Source organism: Quercus robur, chromosome 1 (assembly GCF_932294415.1).
Source record: "Quercus robur chromosome 1, dhQueRobu3.1, whole genome shotgun sequence".
NCBI lineage: Eukaryota > Viridiplantae > Streptophyta > Magnoliopsida > Fagales > Fagaceae > Quercus > Quercus robur.
The window spans coordinates 36,090,445-36,104,543 of NC_065534.1; the positions used below are offsets into that span (position 1 = coordinate 36,090,445).

Consider the following 14,099-nt stretch of genomic DNA (forward strand, 5'->3'; position numbering starts at 1 on the left):
TATAATAAATAAAATTTTAATTATTTTTTATTGTGTTTTAAAGATTGATATATCAATTTGTTCTAAATAAATTTCTTTGAATAATCAATAAAAGAAAAGATACAAAATAACTGTTTTTGAATCATTTTTATTTATCTTTTGAAAAAATATATATTGTAACTAGGTTTTCCATAATTCACCAATGGAGTAAAAGTCATTTTTATCATCTAATTATATGTCAATTTATTTAATTAAAAAATTAATTAGTGTACCAAGAAAAAAAAAGGAAACAAACTTTCAACTTTGAGTTTTAAACAACAAACAAGTAAAGCCTAACAGCTTCATAATACTATGTCTTGAATATTGGTAAAAAAAAAATAATAATTTACAAATGTTTTGAAATTTACAAAAAGTCCACCAAAAAAAAAAAAAAATGCACACACCAGAAGAGCACACTCTTTGTGGGGGATGCTCCACCTAGTGGAACTACTGGCCAGTGTGAGTGACTGCGACCCCGGTCCGCCAATTTTTTTTTAGACTAGGCCTCACCCACGTGAACGGGTGGGATTGTGATGCTCAAAATGTTGAATTCAATGTAAAATGTACTGCCCCCTAGATCGAGAGTTTTACATGAAGTCGCCATTTATTTAATTTAAATGGAAAAATAAGAAAACCTTCTCTATAAAAAATGCCTCTGTTGTATTATACATATATATATATATATATATATATTACAATTTACATCAATTTTGTAACAAAATTTACAATGCTTTTTTGGTCCTAGATACAATCTAAGAAAGTAAATTACATTGCTTTGTTTCCTAATTACATTCTAAAAAATGTAAAATTGCATTTACAAGAGCCTAGTCTAAACCCTTGATCTTGGTTCGGAGGCTAATTTACTAGATGGGAATGGATTAAGCACCCATCTCGCCCAGTAAAACCGGTCTGCTAGGTTAAGGTGGCTAATATCATGTCATGTCAAACAAATGCAAATAATATATCATATAAACATGTTAATTTGCAAGAATTGTAAACAAACATATGTTGGGGAATTTAATGTAAAGAGAAACAAAAAGTAAAATTTGTTAGATAACAATGTAAATGTAAAGAAAGCATGAAAGTAATGGCATGTTAATCTAGGAAGTTAATGTAAAACAAGAATTTCTAACTTCGACATGTTCATCCAAGCATGTTTAATAGATTAGAAAATTAGATATGTTCATCCAATTATGTTATGAAAAGTAAATAATAAGAAGTTTTCATCCAAGCATGTGAAGGAAAACAAAATTGTCATGTTATTTGTCATCAACATAATTGCAAAGAAAAAAATACATATATTTTTAGGCATACCAATCATCCAAGCAGTTATGAGAAGAACAAAGAAAATCACCCAGACATGTTCACCCAAGTTTTTAAGTGAAAATCAGAACGTTAATTAGACATGTTTGTCTAAGCATTTAAAAAAGAGAGTAAAACAACTACCTAAACATGTTCATCTAAGCATTTAAGTGAAAATTATGCATTAGCCTAGAAGTGTTCATCTAAGCATGTAAAATGAACATCAATGAGATATTTAGACATGTTCATCTAAGTATATCACCAGAACTTTAGAAAATTCAAATGTCATGTGTCAAAGGATTAGGGAATGTTATTACATTAATTTCATGTGAAAACGTATTGTATTACATGAAACCAATTCAATATGTACATTTGTTAAAAATCAGCATGTGTTAAGAGAACAATTTCAACATTTAGAGTAAAGATCAAAGATCTAGCATGCAAAAGGAATTCAAGAATTTAGCATGTGATGGAAAACAAAAATCCGAGCATGTTGGAGGAAAAAGAAAATCAAGCATGTGACAGAAAACAAAAGTTTAAGCATGTTAGAAGAAAATGAAAATCAAGCATGTGATAGAAAACAAAAGTTAAACATGTTAGAAGAAAATGAAAATCAAGCATGTGATAGCAAACAAGAGTTGAAGCATGTTGTAGGAAAATGAAACTTAGGCATAGGATAACAAACCAAAAGTTTAAGCAAACTCAACATTTAAGCATGAATATCAAACTAAAGGCCAAATATAAAAAATATATGAGATCATAAACTCAAGTCAATGCAATACATATAGTTTATATACATGTGACAGTACATATAGTTTATTAATATGATACATTATATAAACAAGATTAAAAAGAAAGAAACCAAGTAATGATCCCCATTTGAAATTTTGAAAGAAAGTTGAAGATGATGCTGAATTTGTGTTATCTTCTGCACCTGTTTCGTATTTTGGCTTGAACTTTCTACTCAAACTTCCAATTGATTCGGGATTGGTGTTTTTTGAAAGGAAATTCAATTCTCTACAACTTTTCCAAAAATAGAGGAAACCAAATTTCAACGTTTTCCAAGCCAAAAATGCGATTCAAGTTGCTGCTGAAAATAGTAATGTTTTTGAGCATTTTCTGTTATTTTTGAAAATTTTCATGGATCATATCTTTTTCTCTATCCAAATTGTTTTTCAAAAGAGCAAGTAAGATGCCATAAAGAAAAACATTTTTTATTATTTCTTAAAAAATAATAAAATAAAATGAAATCCAATCAAAATTCACACTTAATTAATTTTAAATTAATTTTTGTTGGGACCAATCAAAATTAAGTGTTTAAAATAGGATGTGATCAGGCCCATTGTGTAGGTGAGCCACGATCATTGAAAATTATTTGTATGATAACTTTTGATCAGGTGGTTCGATTAAGGCCAATAACATACCATTGATCATTAGAGCATCAAGATTTGTTTTGTATCACAAATCTGAAGATCTAACTATTGAAATTACAGTCATGCCCTTGGTGCAAATTACTGTTTTGCCCTTAATGTTGGTTAAATGCAAGTTGTAAAATGGTGTCTACAGCCAGTGAATTCATCAATCACAGCACCAAAACTATGTAGAGCATCAAGGGAGAGAGATGAGTTCCACTTGAGTGCTTTCCCTTCTAATGGTTTCTAGTAAAGGTGGATCGATAACCCAGACTGGGAATCAAGGCCTTGAAAATCCCCACAAAATGACAGCAAGTGATGATATGGATCACCAATCCCATTGTATTTACTAAACTTCGATATCTTGAACCCTTTCAGCAAAGCTACAGACGTTGGCAAAATCTTTGAATCTCAGTTTCCTCCCGTATTGGTCTACTCTACTGCAGCTTGCATCATTGCCTCAATTTCCAATCCATCTTTTCAAGAGGCTTCTCTATGGGGATCACAAAGCGATCATAGTAAAACTCTTTAATATGAGATTCATAAGCGAATTGCTTTCGAGGCTTCTCAGATTGTTCATTCATAGTCTGTCTCTTCATAAATAAAAAATAAAAAATTAAAAAAAGGTAATACCGTTGAATTACAACATTCTTGACTTACATAGTCACAGATAAATAATCTCAAATAGTTAAAAGAATTTTTAATCTCATTCCTTGGCCTAAGAGAGGTAATGAATGAGTATACATATCATCTTCTCAAATTTATTTAACGTAACCATGTACTCAATAATAGTCAACGCATCCCAATTTTCAAAATGCAATAAACAATTGCTTTAGCCAAAAAAAAAAAAAAAAAAATCAATAAACAATTGCAATTTGCAGGAGCACGCTAAGAAACAAGGTCTTCCACACATTTCCTATATATATTGTTTTTTTTTTTTTTTTTGGATGGGTTCCTGTATATATTGTTGATGTAACATTTTTGTTGTGTTCTCTAACTCTAGGTGATGCCTAAACAACCTTTACAGGTGTATGGCCTTGATAATAATTGTAGCTGTATGGTATTGAATTAATCAATGCTTAAAAAACAAATTAATTGATTAAAGAAAAAAGAAAGGTAAGCAGCTAATAATTTTACGTATTTATGATGTATGGATTAGTGGCATTGTGTTTTGTAATGTGTGAGGTGGGCAATGCACGCGCAAATCAACGAGAGTAGAACAAAGGAAATAGGATAGGACAGAAAATCGAACAGGGCCGTTATTTCCAAGCATAAGCAACCGCCACTACTATTACTATAATGATAATATTCGACGTAACTTCATCTCCTCCACGTGGACTGTACCCACACCGTTAATTTTCACCCACGTCCTCTCACGCAATCACTGTCAATCACTCCTTCCTCTCATACCTCACTCTTTCACTCGTGCCTGTATAGTTTTTTTTTTTTTTTTTTTTTTTTTTTTTTTTTTTTTTTTTTTTTTTTTTTTTTTTATGCTTGTATAGTTTGTACCTTACCCAAAAATTAGATCAATATGAATTTTTTAAACTAAAATAAAAAGTCATAATTATTAAAAAAAAAAATTGTATATAAGCTTACAAATTGATAGGTTAATTTTTAAATGTAGCACAAATCACATTTCGCAAGTGTTTGGATGAGTAAAAAGCTTACTCATTAAAAGTTGACAAAGATCTAATTGTCATATAGGAAAAAACAAGACTTTAATAATCAAATAATTTAACAGAAAAGGTTAATTCAAATCCATGCCTTTTTCCCATCAAAAAAAAAAATCCATGCCTTTAAATTGGCTTTTATTAATCTGTTAAAAATCATCCAAAAGTATAAATATACCCATAAAATTTGATGCTTTAAAAATTATACAAAATAAAGATAAGATATAGTCAAAAAGTTAATCCATGTACATATTTATCATATCAGTTTATAAAAAAATGAACCTACTATCTAAGTACTTTATGAAATTAAAAAATAAATGATAATAATAACTTCAAATAAGTTTTTTTTTTTTTTTAGAATCAACTTCAAATAAGTTATTGGCAAAAAAGTTAATCAAAATTTTGTAAACTTTTAATAATAAAGTGATAATAACTTCTAACATTTATTCATTTATTTATTTATTTTATCTTATCTTATCCGCTTAGGATTGGAAATGCAACGAATACCTCAACTTTTCACATGGTGTAAAGCTAAAAAAACCAAAGTAAGCAAAAAGAAGATGAAAAGGGTAATATTTCAAAAAAAATGATTAAGAGCCCATTTGCTACGTGTGTTTAAACAATAAATTTTAATTTTTTTATAATACATATGAGTGAGGGGAAATAGGTATAAAATTATGTATGATATTATTTAAAAACTAAAAATATATATATTTAAATTTACGTAGTAAACGGGTCATAAATCCATACACATTTTCCAACCTGCAGACACAAAAGAAAGCCACCAGTATATATGTATTTTTCTCACCAAACTTTTTGCCCCCTCACTTTTCACTCTCTCTCTCTCTCATTGTCAAACTTTTTTGGTCCCCCTCTCTCTCGTCTCCACCTTTGCGTACCAGTGAAGCCTTTTTTATAACTTGCCCCCACACCCACTCTCCACCACATTTCCACGAAATGAGCCAATATCAATATTCCCCAACTCCCTTTCTTATTCTTCTTCTTCTTACTACTATTCATTTTGAGCACCCATACAAAAACTAATAAAGTTAAAAAAAAAAAAATAGAGAAATGTCAGGCGCTTATAGTAATGTGAGGGTGCCGGAGGACTTGCCGTTGACGGATAAGGCAACGGAGTTTATGAAGGCGGCGGCGGAGATTACGGTGGCGTTAGGAAAAGGGTGCAGGGATATAGTGAGACAGAGTGTAGTGAGAGAAGACTCCTACATTGCTAGAAAGTTGGGAAAGGGTTCTTACTTGTGGAGGAATATTGGTGAGCCTTTTTGTGAGAGACTTGGTCACAATCTTAGCTTCTTCAATCAGTTCCTGCCTGAAGATAAGAACCCCTTGCACTCTTGGCTAGTCATCTTCTTTGTCTCTCTCATTGCTTTTTCAGGTATTTCAGTTTCTAATACTTCTGTTTTTGTTTTAATTTTGGATCTTAGAAAGTGGAATGTTTTTTTTGGGACAAAAGAACTTGGGTTTAATTCTTGTTTGGGATTTAGCGAATGTTTGGTTTTTTTTTTTTTTTTTTTTTTTTTTTTTTGGTTTGTCGTTTGTTTGATTTTGATTGGCTTCAAATCCTATCCTATTTTGTAATATGTAGTTTCATGATGTTTTGTTATAATACTTTCCTAGTATGTTGTATGGGATTTTAACTGCAACTCAAATCCTTTCCTTCTTTGTCTCAAATTTATAGAAAAAACTGTATTACATATGACAAAACTTAGGTACAGTTACTTAGGTGCTATACCTTAAGTTCCTCAATGAAATTGAACCATGAGGCTTATTGCCTAATGCACTTCCTTGTTTATAGTTAGTTACAGCTTCCAAGGCCACATAATTGAATTTAATCGAGGAACCTAAGATACAAAACCTAATGATTAGTCTTTGTAATCGTGAATTCATTTAGAGTATAGCTTTTGTTATGTATGTTCCTGAGATGCTTGTATGTTTTTTGTATGTGTTCTAGACTCTAGTAAATTCTGACATGGTTAGTTAATTTGCAGCCTTGAAAATTAATACCGAACAGGATACCTCCCCCGTCCCGTTGATGAAGAAAGTGTACCTACATCCACCTAGTGCTAAGCTCATAGTGCTTCCGGATGGTAGATATTTGGCATACAAGGAGCAAGGTGTTTCGGCTGAAAGAGCTAGATTTTCTATGATTGCTCCACATACTTTCCTTTCCTCCAGGCTTGCAGGTTGTACAATGGCAGAAATGAAAGAATACAGTTTCACAGTTCATTTGAGTAACATTTGGTGTTGTGTAAAATCAGCCACATGTTTTGACTTTTTTTTTTTTTTTTTTGGATTCTGTATTGTCTCTTTTATTAGGAATACCTGGGCTTAAGGCTTCACTGCTGGAAGAGTTTGGCATTCGCTTGATAACGTATGATCTTCCAGGTTTTGGTGAGAGTGATCCTCATCCTAAAAGAAATCTTGAGTCATCAGCGATAGACATGTTACTCTTAGCAAATGCTGTTGGTGTCAATGACAAGTTTTGGGTAGTGGGATACTCAAGTGGAAGCATGCATGCTTGGGCTGCACTCAGATACATTCCTGATAGACTTGCAGGTATTTAACATCCAATATCTATTTTGATCAGCTTAGCTTGGCTAGAATGTGGAACATCAATAATACACGACCCTCTCTTTGAATGAAATAAAATTATAATAAATACCATTTATTTGGTTTTTATGAAGGAAATTTGTATTTGTCCCTTTCTGGAGTTTTGAGTTTCCTTAATGCTAGATCTTTTGGTCATGGTTACCTTTCCCTGTGAAATGTAATGACACTAGTCTCACTGTATAGATATAGATTTGCTTTTCCTCATGCAGAATAAATGTGGTGGAAATCACTTTTTTAAATTTATTTGATTTTTTATAAGGTTCTCCTCAGTTGGTAAAGGACTTGATCAAAGAAATTTCCACAACCCCCCTTCCCCCTGCTTCCCCACAAAATAAAGAGACTAAAATATTTGCAGAAGACAAGTTTTTGTTGCCATCAATTAAGCTTTAGATATTATATTATTACTTATCAAAGGAAAAATAAAAAGTCGTTCTTTTATATAAGTTGTGGGGCAAAATTGCACATGTAGTCACTAGATTTTAACTTAGTTGAAAGCTTTGTATGAATATGCAGTGGCTAGGAAAAAAAATAATTAAGTCCAACAGAGGAGGTGACAGTATGCACTAATCCTAAGCTGTAACTACGTTTAGCATGGTAAAGTAAAAAAGACTAAATGTGCTGTGTGGTTGAAACCACTTTTTATTGATTTGATATTCTTGATACTGGTGACATAGCCCCAAAATCTGCTGCTGTTGAAGGAAGTGAACTTGTAAACTGCAACAAAAAAAATAAAAAATAAAAAAAAATAAAAAAAAATAGAAGGCAAGTTATTGGTTAACTTTGGTAATCAATGTCAATATAAACAAGTCTTGACATATTAGGAATTAAGATGCCTTACTTAATAGGCATGTTGTTGATATCAATTTCTTTTATTGGAAAGTAATGTGGGCACTTGGTGATGGGTCATGGGTAGCCCTTGAACCCACAACTCCTACAAGGGGAGGAGGTGCAATTTGAGCTAGAGCTCATTCATGAAATTGAATTTTTTAAATAATCTAAATTCATCAAGAGGATAGAATAGTTTATAACACGACCATGATCCAGAACTTATGATTGAGGAAATGAATAGTTTTTCTGTATTATAACAGGTGCAGCCATGTTTGCTCCAATGGTTAATCCATATGATACAATCATGACTAAGGAAGAGAGACGTGGAACTTGGGAGAAGTGGACTCAAAAGAGGAAATTTATGTACATTTTAGCTCGGAGGCTTCCTAGATTTCTCGCTTACTTCTACCATCGAAGCTTCTTGTCTGGAAAGCATGGTCAGATTGATAAGTGGCTTTCATTGTCACTGGGAAAGAGGGTGAGCCATTTTATCATCTTTAATTTCTTTCAGATTAATATATCTACAAATTTGACCCTTGTACCATCACTACTCTTTGATGTCTTCTGATGGTTGCTGATGTATTTTATTTTCCCTTCCCGTCTTTTTTCCTGTTTCCAGTAAGGCACTTTTGCAATTTCAGTTGAAACACATTACCCTCAAATATTGGAAGGAGAGTTATACACAGCTGTGAAATCTTGGCTGACATGTCCTTTTATATGCCAGTACCCTTTATGCTGTTTGTATAGATGAGTAAGAACAGTCCCTTGTATAGTGGAGCATAGACGGGGTGGAAAATTTCCTTCTGGGGTATTCAGAAAGCCTGTATTTATTGTGTGCTCTATCCTTGTGGGAAAAGAAAGGGGGGAGGGTGGAGGGGTTGTGTGTGTGTTTGTGTGTGTGTGTGAAGATACAGGGATAGAGCTGGTGATTTATGTAGATTACGCAATAGTTCTTGTAGGCTATATGGTAACAGAGGATTGATGCTGCTGTTTCCATTTAAAACTGGAGAAAAGCATTCTTGTTCTGAGGCTTTTACTTTCTGGTTCTTTTAGATAAGCTTATTTAGCTGCTTGTTTACTTGTATGCGTCATTATTGAAGACATTGCTTATCTTTCTAGGACAGAGCATTGATGGAGGACCCAATTTATGAAGAATTTTGGCAAAGGGATGTGGAAGAATCAATCAGGCAGGGAAATGCAAAACCCTTTGTGGAGGAAGCTGCATTACAGGTCTCAAATTGGGGTTTCAGCCTTGCGGACCTTAAATTACAGAAGAAACAAAGAGGGAAAGGCTTGCTCAATTGGCTCAAGTCTATGCTCACTGAAGCTAAAGAGGAATATACAGGCTTCCTTGGCCCAATACACTTATGGCAGGTTAGTGGCATATCCATTTGCTTCATGTTTGTTTTGATTGAATAAAGTTTTATTCTCTAGCACTCCATAGATACTTGGACATCATCAGCTTAAAGTAGTTTGATTATCAATTCCGATAGACTTTTTTCCGCAGAGACATTTGGATTAATGTAGTTAATGTTTAATAAGATGATGAGACAACATGAAGATCAGTTATAAACTCACTCAGAACTTTGAATAGATGTTTACTTATTACTTGGAGGTATATTTGCTATCAACACTATTTTTGTCATATCCTTTTTACAGGGGATGGATGATAGGGTGGTGCCGCCATTCATGACTGATTTTGTGCACCGGGTTCTACCAGGAGCTGCGGTACATAAACTCCCATACGAGGGCCATTTTACCTACGTCTACTTTTGTGACGAATGTCATAGGCAGATATTCACTACACTTTTTGGAACCCCACAAGGCCCACTCAATACTATAGCAATAGATCAAGCTCTGGTAGAAGGTGATTCCAAAGGGCAGGAAGAGACTGAAAAGCAGGAAGAGGTAATACCTGGCGATCCAGCCAAAAAGAGTTAATACTGAGTGATTATATCATTCTTCTAGTCTACGTTAGAAACTTACGATGTATATACGTATACCATAGGATTGCTCTGTTGCTCATGGAGCATAAAGATAAAAATGAAAAGGTTAAAAAAAGTATATCAGGTCATTTGTCTTGGAGTTCAAGGTGATTCTGAGGGCATCTGATGTGTGGGGTAACTTTTAGACATGTTTGACACTACAAAAGGTATACGAGAAAATAAATTGTTCTGATTCTCAATTGTAGGTCAGAATCTCCTTCTGATTTTCACCTAGTTGGATTGAAAAGGCAAAATGGGCCTTATTATTATTATTATTATTATTATTATTATATACACACACACATATATATATCCTGTTGCTTAGATTTTAAATTATGGGATTAGCAACCCTAAGATAATCTATAATGCCAGCACTTACGGCTCACAAAGCTTGCATTTTCTGCCAGCCACGATTTTAGTCCGGTAAAAGACTCTTAGTTTCTATGTCACTGGTTAAAGCTTTACCAATAAACAGCTCCGCTTTTTCATTCGAGGACCAGATCTTCCATCAAATTTACATCTACTATATGAACATGCCAAAACCATCTTTGTTAAAACCCTGTTGAGAATTAGATCTTTGTTGGATATTGAAGGCACAAAAGGCTAAAAATTTTAGATGGGTTCCTCATAATATATTTGCATTTACTTGTTAATTTTTTTTTTAAAAAAAATTAAAAAAAAAAAAAAAAAAATATATATATATATATATATATATATATATATATATATATATATATATATGAGATCCTTCATTTACTTGTTACATTTTTAAAAAAATATATATGAGATCCTTCATTAGCAAATTACCTATATCTAGAGAAACAAGAAGCCCTGAATGGCCTAGTTGATCCCATATATTGTACACTAAATAATTTCACATTAATTGGGGGAAACAAAATGGAGCAAGAAAAAGGCTAACAAACAAAGACAACCAGAGCAGAGGAGGTATCTGGCAATGGTAAAATACTAAAAATGTGCAAAACAAACTCTGTTATTATTAAGCAAAGCCTAGGATCAAACCGTCATGTTCCTCCGCAGTTGAGGACCGTTTCTTTCATTAACTCGCACAAACATGCCAAATCTGTCTCTAAGATTATATTCTCCACGCACATTAACTTTTCCACGAGCAATAACAACCCCATGCAAAGCTGCACCTTGATCAAAATCTTCATCAACCTCTCTCCGACTCCCACAACCTGAGACCTCAGATTTCACTAGCCATGTTAGATCACAAACTCCAACTTTGTATAAAATGATAATTGCCATTGAAACAATAAGCTGTGTAATCCAAGGAGCCGTGGCGATAATTGCACCGGATATACCAAAAACTTTGATGTAGATAAGTGCTTGTGTGTTGGCGGTGGCAAGGAGGAAGAGGACAATGCCAACGATAGTGAGCCAAAGGGAGTGGATGAGAATTGACCGGAATGGAATTCCTTGGTTGCTGGAATTGTTGGGCTGCATTTTACTTTAAAGGGTTGGACTTGGAGGGCATGATGGTCACGTGTATTTATGGTGGGATTATGTGAATTGTGAAGCAATAGGGAATGTTTACGAGTTCAAAAGTTCGTTCCGTTTGGTGAGAGTTCTAATTAGTTACAAACTTCTACGTCACTTCTTCTTTCGGTCTGGTACTGTTTGAATTATTTGCTTATCTATCTCTTTTGGAGGAAAACCAGAAAACCCAGCTTTTCCCAGTTGTCAAGTCTTTTACCCTTACCCCAAGTAAATAAGAGGAAGTAAAAAGTAACACAATTAATAGCAGAAATCAATTTTATTAAACACCGTTATTCATTAATTATTTATACACAATTATATTTTTGCTTATCCCAGGTGGGTAGCAATTGCTCTGTGTGACTGTGTCTAAGATATATGCTTCTACTGACTACTGTGCACAGCTGTCATATATTTAGCCGAGTGAAGCCCAAGATCAAGAGAGGTGATAAGGTCCTGTCACCTTTAACAATTCTCTACTATCTCATCATCATACATATCCCAAGCTTCATTTGATTGCCAATTGCCAGTCCTTTGACAAGCCTGAAAACTTTACCATGTATGCATCCTCATATATGTATCACAGAATAGCTTAGTGAATCTTTCGCCTTCCGCAACAAAAGAGTTTCCAGGAACTCTAATTTAAGAATGAGTCCAGTCCAGAATAAAACCTTCATCTTTCATCTCAACTACAAGCGTACGGGCTACATTTATATTTGGGGAAGGAGATTAGAATCCAAGTTCTCCTTCATGGGAGAATTGGATAATGCCGCTAAGTCACAAGCCTCTTGGCAATTCCCTCCTTTTCCCGTCTATCAAGGTGCTGAATATTAGAACACATGCCCATTGCTCCATCCTCTAAAACAGTCCTTTCCCTTCCACAAAAAAGCCCACGTCTGCTTCAAATATCAAATGGCATAGTGAAACTTGCTATTTCTGGGGTTGCACCTCTTTTAACCATCACGTTCAGCAGCCTCTTTGCTTCCTCAAACCGATTCAACTTACATAACCCACTCACTATCTTGTCACACACAGTTAAATCAGTAGCAAATCCTTTCTTCTCCATCAGAACTTGCACCTCAAAAGCTTCAGCGACCATCCCTTTATTGCAAAAACCATCAATTAACATACTAAACATAACATTTTCTGGTTCCATTCCTTTACTCTGCATCATATTCACATATGCCATTGCCAGCCCCATTTCTCCAGCCTTGCAAAGACCACTTATCAGAGCACAATACGTATCAGTGTTAGGGAAAACACTTCTATCAGTCATTTCACCAAACATCGACATTGCACTATCCATAGACCCCAATCTACAATACCCATCAATAATCAAATTGTACAAATGAGTATCCACTTTTAAACCTTTATCATGCATCTCCAAAACCAACTTGCTAGCTTCGTCGACCTTGCCAGAACTCGTGAACCCATCAATCAAAACTTTATACGTATGGTCATTGAATGCCACTCTTTCCTTTTTCATCGAAAGCAAAACCAAATCCAACTCCTCAAAATTCCATCTCTTGGCACAAGCATTCACCATTACATTGAATGTAACAATATTGGGCTTAATTCCTCTACCAATCATCTCTTCCACTAACTCCCTACCCCTCTTGACCTCTCCATTCCAACACAACCCATCCACCACCACTGTCAGAGAATACACAGAAACCTCAATACCCGATTCTACCATTTGATAAAAGAAGTCTAAAACCAATTGCAAAAGATCACAACTTTTAAGTGCAAGCAAATGAACAGTACAAGTCCTCTCATCAATCTCAATTCCATTATTCTTCATATAATCAAAATCCTGAGAAACTAAATCGAACAATTTACAATCCGAATAAACCTTAAGCATAGAATTGAAAAACTTGGCTATAACTTTTGGATCATTGCAACAATTCACAACTGTAGAGGCAATAACAGAAAATGGGTACCTGGGATTTTGGCAAACCAAATCAGATTTCATGGTTTTCTCAGCATCTGAGAACCTTCTTTCCCTAAGAAGCCTGCAAATTAAGGTCAAGTGGGCTTGCAGGTCAGGTCTGAAGGACAAGAGAGATTGGTTGTGGAGGAGAAAATTGAAGAAACGTAAGCATTTAGAGGATTTGAGTTCTGGGTCAGTGAGAACATGGAGGAGTGTGGTGGGGTTGAGATTGGAGAGGAAAGTGGTGGTTGTGGCGCTGAGTGGTTTGGAAGCTGAGGAGGGTTTTAGGGGTTTAGAGATAATTTGTGTTATTTCCCGGTAGGGTTTAGGGGTAGGGGAAAAGTTTGGACGGTGACTTCTTTTCACAGTTTTCAGGGTTTTGAGGAGGTTTTGGAGAGACATACTTAGAAATTAGAACAGATTATTGAAAGAAGGATCATTTTCAATTGGAACTTGTTTACAAGCAGCTCAGTCCTAACAAAATCCCATCCGTTTAACAAACTAAAGCATCTCTTTATAGTTGTTTCAATGGGTTGTAGAGAGCGAGAACAAACCTGTGAAGACTGAAGATTGAAGAAGAAGAACAAACCTGTGCGTGGCCTTTATTTTTGGGCCCATACGAGGTTTAAATCTAAGTCCATCAACGTTAAGGTCCAATCAGCTTGTCCGTGCGGTATACGTGGCCGAAAGAAAGGGACCGTTATAACCGGTATGAGCCTGAATGCTTGAATAAAGCTTTAATATAAGTATATAACAAGCTGAGCTCTTTTTTTTCTTTTTTTCTTTTTAAATCATAATAATTTTGTTTGTGAGAATACAAACTATC

General features: G+C 34.3%; 3 protein-coding genes across 3 annotated transcripts; 1 reads left to right on the top strand and 2 right to left on the bottom strand.

Annotated features, from left to right (window-relative positions):
- Positions 1 to 5,253: 5,253 nt before the first annotated feature.
- On the top strand, positions 5,254 to 10,073 carry LOC126733329 (uncharacterized). The gene is made up of 6 exons (XM_050436572.1): positions 5,254 to 5,801; positions 6,415 to 6,609; positions 6,743 to 6,982; positions 8,125 to 8,342; positions 8,984 to 9,238; positions 9,524 to 10,073. Exons 1-6 carry the CDS (start codon positions 5,477 to 5,479, stop codon positions 9,803 to 9,805), a joined length of 1,515 nt encoding a protein of 504 aa, XP_050292529.1. The 5' UTR covers positions 5,254 to 5,476; the 3' UTR covers positions 9,806 to 10,073.
- A 610-nt stretch (positions 10,074 to 10,683) lies between these two features.
- LOC126733346 (uncharacterized) lies at positions 10,684 to 11,542 on the bottom strand. Its single transcript, XM_050436595.1, has one exon. It carries the CDS (start codon positions 11,311 to 11,313, stop codon positions 10,864 to 10,866), a length of 450 nt encoding a protein of 149 aa, XP_050292552.1. The 5' UTR covers positions 11,314 to 11,542; the 3' UTR covers positions 10,684 to 10,863.
- A 66-nt stretch (positions 11,543 to 11,608) lies between these two features.
- On the bottom strand, positions 11,609 to 13,873 carry LOC126733338 (pentatricopeptide repeat-containing protein At2g28050-like). Its single transcript, XM_050436584.1, has one exon. The coding sequence runs from the start codon at positions 13,673 to 13,675 to the stop codon at positions 12,245 to 12,247; it is 1,431 nt and encodes a 476-aa protein (XP_050292541.1). The 5' UTR covers positions 13,676 to 13,873; the 3' UTR covers positions 11,609 to 12,244.
- Positions 13,874 to 14,099: the final 226 nt, after the last annotated feature.

Excerpts from the sequence above, each read along its gene's own strand:
- LOC126733329 (XM_050436572.1), top strand. The coding sequence starts at position 5,477 with ATGTCAGGCGCTTATAGTAATGTGAGGGTGCCGGAGGACTTGCCGTTG. Across the intron at positions 5,802-6,414 it reads CTCTCTCATTGCTTTTTCAG|CCTTGAAAATTAATACCGAA; the intron begins GTATTTCAGTTT and ends GTTAATTTGCAG. Across the intron at positions 9,239-9,523 it reads GCCCAATACACTTATGGCAG|GGGATGGATGATAGGGTGGT; the intron begins GTTAGTGGCATA and ends TCCTTTTTACAG.
- LOC126733338 (XM_050436584.1), bottom strand. The coding sequence starts at position 13,675 with ATGTCTCTCCAAAACCTCCTCAAAACCCTGAAAACTGTGAAAAGAAGT.
- LOC126733346 (XM_050436595.1), bottom strand. The coding sequence starts at position 11,313 with ATGCAGCCCAACAATTCCAGCAACCAAGGAATTCCATTCCGGTCAATT.